Below are 5,202 nucleotides of genomic sequence, written 5' to 3'. Positions count from 1 at the left end.
ATTTTTGTACAAAAAGGCCTAATTAAAGTGTAACCTCCCATAGTAAAGAATGCATGTTGCATGTACTCACAGGTTACTAGACACAACCAAAACATCTTTAAATAAGGATAGATGTCTTTTCTTCCTTTTGTTGTAGCTCGTGATTTCCACGGGGCCTTGGCACAGCAAGGATCAATGTACTCCTCCCATGTCGCCCTTAACAAGTTATTTCCATATAGAAAAAATAAGATTCTTCTGGTACAGGTCTCCACCTAACAGGACAAGATTTAGTGTATAAGTTATAAGACCAATGTTCATACTAAATTTTAAAGAGTTCATGATAGTAAAACACAGTAAGTAGAGTTGAAAATAAAGGTCTGTGAGCAACACACCCGGGAACCTGGCGGTGCAGTAGAGCAAGCCGGCCCTGAGCTGACAGATCCAGGGCTTGGCCAGGACTGTGGACGAGCGGATCGGTGAGTGCAGGGCGCAGCCATGATCACTTCAGCCACTGGAATAATTTCTCTTCTGGATGAGGAAGAGCCGCAGCTTAAGGAATTTGCACTACACAGATTGAGTGCAGTCGTTAATGACTTCTGGGCAGAAATTTCTGAGTCTGTAGACAAAATAGAAGTTTTATATGAAGATGAAGGTTTCCAGAGTCAGCAGTTTGCAGCCTTGGTGGCATCAAAAGTATTTTATCACTTGGGGGCTTTTAAGGAGTCTCTGAATTATGCTCTTGGAGCAGGTGACCTCTTCAATGTCAATAATAATTCTGAATATGTGGAGACTATTATGGCAAAATGCATTGATCATTATACCAAACAGTGTGTGGAAAATGCAGATTTGCCTGAAGGAGAAAAAAAAAGCCAATTGACCAGAGATTGGAAGTCATCGTGAATAAAATGTTCCAGCGATGTCTCGATGATCACAAATATAAGCAAACAATTGGCATTGCTCTGGAGACCGGGAGACTGGATGTCTTTGAGAAGACTATACTGGAATCTAATGATGTCCCCGGAATGCTAGCTTACAGCCTCAAACTCTGCATGTCTTTAATGCAGAATAAGCAGTTTCAGAATAAAGTATTGAGAGTCCTGGTTAAAATCTACATGAACTTGGAAAAACCTGATTTCATCAATGTTTGTCAGTGCTTAATTTTCTTAGATGATCCTCAGGCCGTTGTTGGGGGCCGACTTTTAGCAGAAAGTGGCTATCAGCTTTGCAGCCATCTTGAGCCATATACCCTGACATGAGATTTGGATTACAATAGCCTACAACAGCTGAGCACACTCTGATAATCTTGGTTTAGATACCCTGGGTGTGTGAGATTAAAGGTGTGTGAGATTAAAGGTGTGTAACTTAACAGTTTGACTTAGAAGTGTAGGGATCAGATTTAGAGACAAGACCTAAGGGCATAATTAAAGGTGTGACCAAAAGGCATGGCTTAGAAGTGAGACATATAAAAGGCAGAGGCAGACGGCAGAGAATTAGACATTAGGGAGACACAGAAGAGAGAAGGAGACACTTCAGAGAGTACAACTTGGAGTACAACTTGGAGTAGGAATTAGGCATTAGGTAGCAGGCACTTGGAAGAGAAATTGGAAGAAGTAACTTGGAACTTGGAGGCACTAGGGACTAGGAACTAGGGACTAGGAACTTAAGACTTGGGATTTGGACTAGGAAGAGAGACTGAAGAATAAACAGGGTTGAAACACACTCTGTCTGGTCTCCATCCTTCGAGTCTGCCCTTACTCTCTCTCTTGTTGAACCCTGACACGCGGACCGGAGCGGCAGCTTGGGCCAGGATACAGTGGCCGCCAAACGCGGGGCAGCCCGGGCCTCAACATTTTGCTCAGGCCGCGACAGGCCGTGAGTGATATTTTAGAGAAGCTGGTGAAGGAAGACAACCTGCTGATGGCCTATCAGATTTGTTTTGATTTGTATGAAAGTGCTAGTCAGCAGTTTTTTGTCATCTGTAATCCAGAATCTTCGAACTGTTGGTACCCCTATTGCTTCTGTTCCTGGATCTACCAATACGGGTACTGTGCCAGGATCAGAGAAAGACAGTGACCCCATGGAGACAGAGGAGAAGACAGCCAGCACAGTGGCCGGGAAGACACCAGACGTGAGTCCAGAGCCCAAGGACCAGACTCTGAAAATGATTAAAATTTTAGGTGGTGAAATGGCTATTGAATTACACCTGCAGTTCCTAATACGAAATAATAACACAGAGCTCATGATTCTGAAAAACACAAAGGATGCAATACAAAATTCTGTATGTCATACAGCAACTGTAATAGCAAACTCATTTGTGCACTGTGGTACAACCAGTGACCAGTTTCTTAGAGATAACTTGGAATGGTTAGCCAGAGCCACAAACTGGGCCAAATTTACTGCAACTGCCAGCTTGGGTGTAATCCATAAGGGCCGTGAGAAGGAAACACTACAGTTAATGGCAACATACCTTCCTAAGGACACTTCTCCAGGAATCAGCCTATCAGGAAGGTGGAGGTCTCTATGCATTGGGTCTCATTCATGCCAATCATGGTGGTGACATAATTGACTATCTTCTTAATCAGCTTAAGAATGCAAGCAATGATATTGTTAGACATGGAGGCAGCCTGGGCCTTGGTTTGGCTGCAATGGGAACTGCACGTCAGGATGTGTATGATTTGCTGAAAACAAACCTGTATCAGGATGATGCTGTGACAGGGGAGGCAGCTGGCCTGGCCTTAGATTTGGTTATGTTAGGTTCTAAAAACGCCCAGGCGATTGAGGATATGGTTGGCTATGCACAAGAAACTCAACACGAGAAGATTCTGCGTGGTCTAGCAGTTGGCATTGCATTGGTGATGTGCAGGAGGATGGAGGAGGCTGATACTCTCATTCAGTCTCTTTGTCGTGACAAGGACCCAATTCTTAGAAGATCTGGAATGTACACTGTAGCCATGGCTTATTGTGGCTCTGGTAACAACAAAGCTATTTGACGCCTGCTGCATGTTGCTGTAAGTGATGTCAACGATGATGTCAGGAGAGCAGCAGTGGAGTCATTCAGCTTCATCTTGTTCAGGACGCCCGAACAGTGTCCAAGTGTAGTTTCTTTGTTGTCAGAGAGTTATAACCCTCATGTGCTCTATGGAGCTGCAATAGCCCTGGGAATCTGCTGTGCTGGTACAGGAAACAAGGAAGCAATTAATTTACTAGAGCCAATGACCAACCCTGTGAACTATGTGAGGCAAGGGGCTCTGATAGCTTCAGCTCTCATCATGATCCAAAAGACTGAAATCACTTGTCCAAAGATGAATCAGTTCCCGCAGCTGTATTCCAAAGTCATCAATGACAAGCATGATGATGTCATGGCCAAATTTGTCTCTATTCTGGCCCAAGGCATACTGGATGCAGGTGGTCATAATGTCACAATCTCCTTACAATCCAGAACTGGGCATAGTCATATGCCTTCTGTGGTTGGCGTCCTTGTCTTTCTCCAGTTCTGGTTCTGGTTCTGGTTTCCCCTTTCACACTTCCTGTCATTGGCTTATACTCCTACCTGTGTCATTGGCCTTAACAAGGATTTAAAGATGCCGAAAGTTCGATATAAATCAAATTGTAAACCATCCACATTTGCTTATCCTGCCCCTATGGAAGTACCAAAAGAAAAGGAAAAGGTTTCCACCGCTATGTTGTCTATTACTGCCAAAGCTAAGCAAAAAGAAAAAGAAAAAAAGAAGGAGGAGAAGATGGACGTGGATGAAGCAGAAAAAAAGGAAAAGAAGAAAAAAGAACCTGAACCAAACTTCCACCTGTTGGATAATCCAGCATGAGTTATGCCTGCCCAGCTGAAGGTCTTAAGTATGACAGAGACCTGCAGATACCAGCCTTTCAAACCACTCTCCAATGGGGGCATAATAATTCTGAAAGACACCAGTGAAGACATTGAAGAACTCGTGGAACCTGTGGCAGCACATGGCCCAAAAATTGAGGAGGAAGAGCCAGAGCCCCCAGAGCCATTTGAGTATATCGATGACTAAGGGCCAGGGACCCCACCTGCTCAGCTGAAGATGACTGTCCTGGTGCACTGAAATATCCTGAGGGAACCCACACTGAGACCTGCTCAGTTCACACCATTGCCTACACTGGCATAAAGAACCTGTGTCCTGAGTCTTTGGTTGAGAAGAAGATATATGACTGTTCAGTGTTCTCTTTCACAAAATTTGGTTTTCAAATAAATATATTAAAATCTCAAAAAAAGAAAAAAAATAAAGGTCTGAGGAATACTATAGCAACATTTATAATGATAACAGTTAGCATATGGTATACATGTATGAAATTCAAATATGAACAAAAATGTGATGCTAAAATATAATTGTAACTTGTAACATAAACAATATGCTAATGCAAAGGATAGTAAGAAACTAAAATATCAACCACAGTTAAAAATTGTAGACTGCATTTTATACATGTGTCCTTTTCTATATTGGCCTATATGTCTGTTTCCTTCAGAAATTTATTTTTAAAGTGATTGTTGGTCTGGTCCAGAGCACTGAGCAGATCTTGGGTGGCAGCTCTGTCCCCAACCTCCAAGAACCCAGAGGAAGCAGGGATCCCAGGCGCTCTAACTGGGACAGTGTCTTAGAAACTAGTTCTCGGATCTGAGGCCTGGATCAGACCTCTGTCAGGTCTGCTGTTGTGTGGACCCCGGATTCCACCTGAGACATACTGGAAGGTCCATTCAACCCAGAGCCACAGAGGAACAACTGAACTCAGAGCATCAGACAACATATCCTGAGATATTCTAGAGGAGACACTGCACCAGTACAGCAGACACCTAGCTGGACTACTACCTTGGAGGCACCATATCCTGAGGCATCCTAGAGGTACCACTGTAATCAGTGCAGCTGGAAAAGATCACAGAGACATCTGGACCCCTAGAAGATCAGACACAAGCTAGATAACTGGAAAGACAGGCTTCAGTCAGAGACAGCAAGTACAAGCAGCACTAGAGTTAACCAGATGGCAAAAGGCAAGAGCAAGAACGTAAGCAACAGAAACCAAAGTTACATGGCATCATCAGAACCCAGCTCCCCCATCAGAGCAAGCCCTGAACACCCCATCACACCAGAAAAGCAGGAATCAGAATTAAAATCACTTCTCATGATGATGATAGAGGGCTTTAAGAAAGACATAAATAACACTCTCAAAGAACTTAAGGAGAGCACTGGT

General features: G+C 43.6%; 1 protein-coding gene across 1 annotated transcript; it reads left to right on the top strand.

Moving 5' to 3' along the window:
• The first annotated feature begins 391 nt into the window (after positions 1–391).
• LOC143435904 (26S proteasome non-ATPase regulatory subunit 1-like) lies at positions 392–4,037 on the top strand. Its single transcript, XM_076919610.1, is given in 5 exon segments — positions 392–840; positions 843–1,157; positions 1,849–1,944; positions 1,946–2,470; positions 2,472–4,037. Coding segments are annotated over 5 exon segments (2,841 nt in total). The 5' UTR covers positions 392–474; the 3' UTR covers positions 4,011–4,037.
• Positions 4,038–5,202: the final 1,165 nt, after the last annotated feature.

This window comes from Arvicanthis niloticus, chromosome 22 (assembly GCF_011762505.2).
Source record: "Arvicanthis niloticus isolate mArvNil1 chromosome 22, mArvNil1.pat.X, whole genome shotgun sequence".
NCBI classification, from domain to species: Eukaryota; Metazoa; Chordata; class Mammalia; order Rodentia; family Muridae; genus Arvicanthis; species Arvicanthis niloticus.
This window is presented reverse-complemented; position numbering and strand designations above follow the sequence as displayed.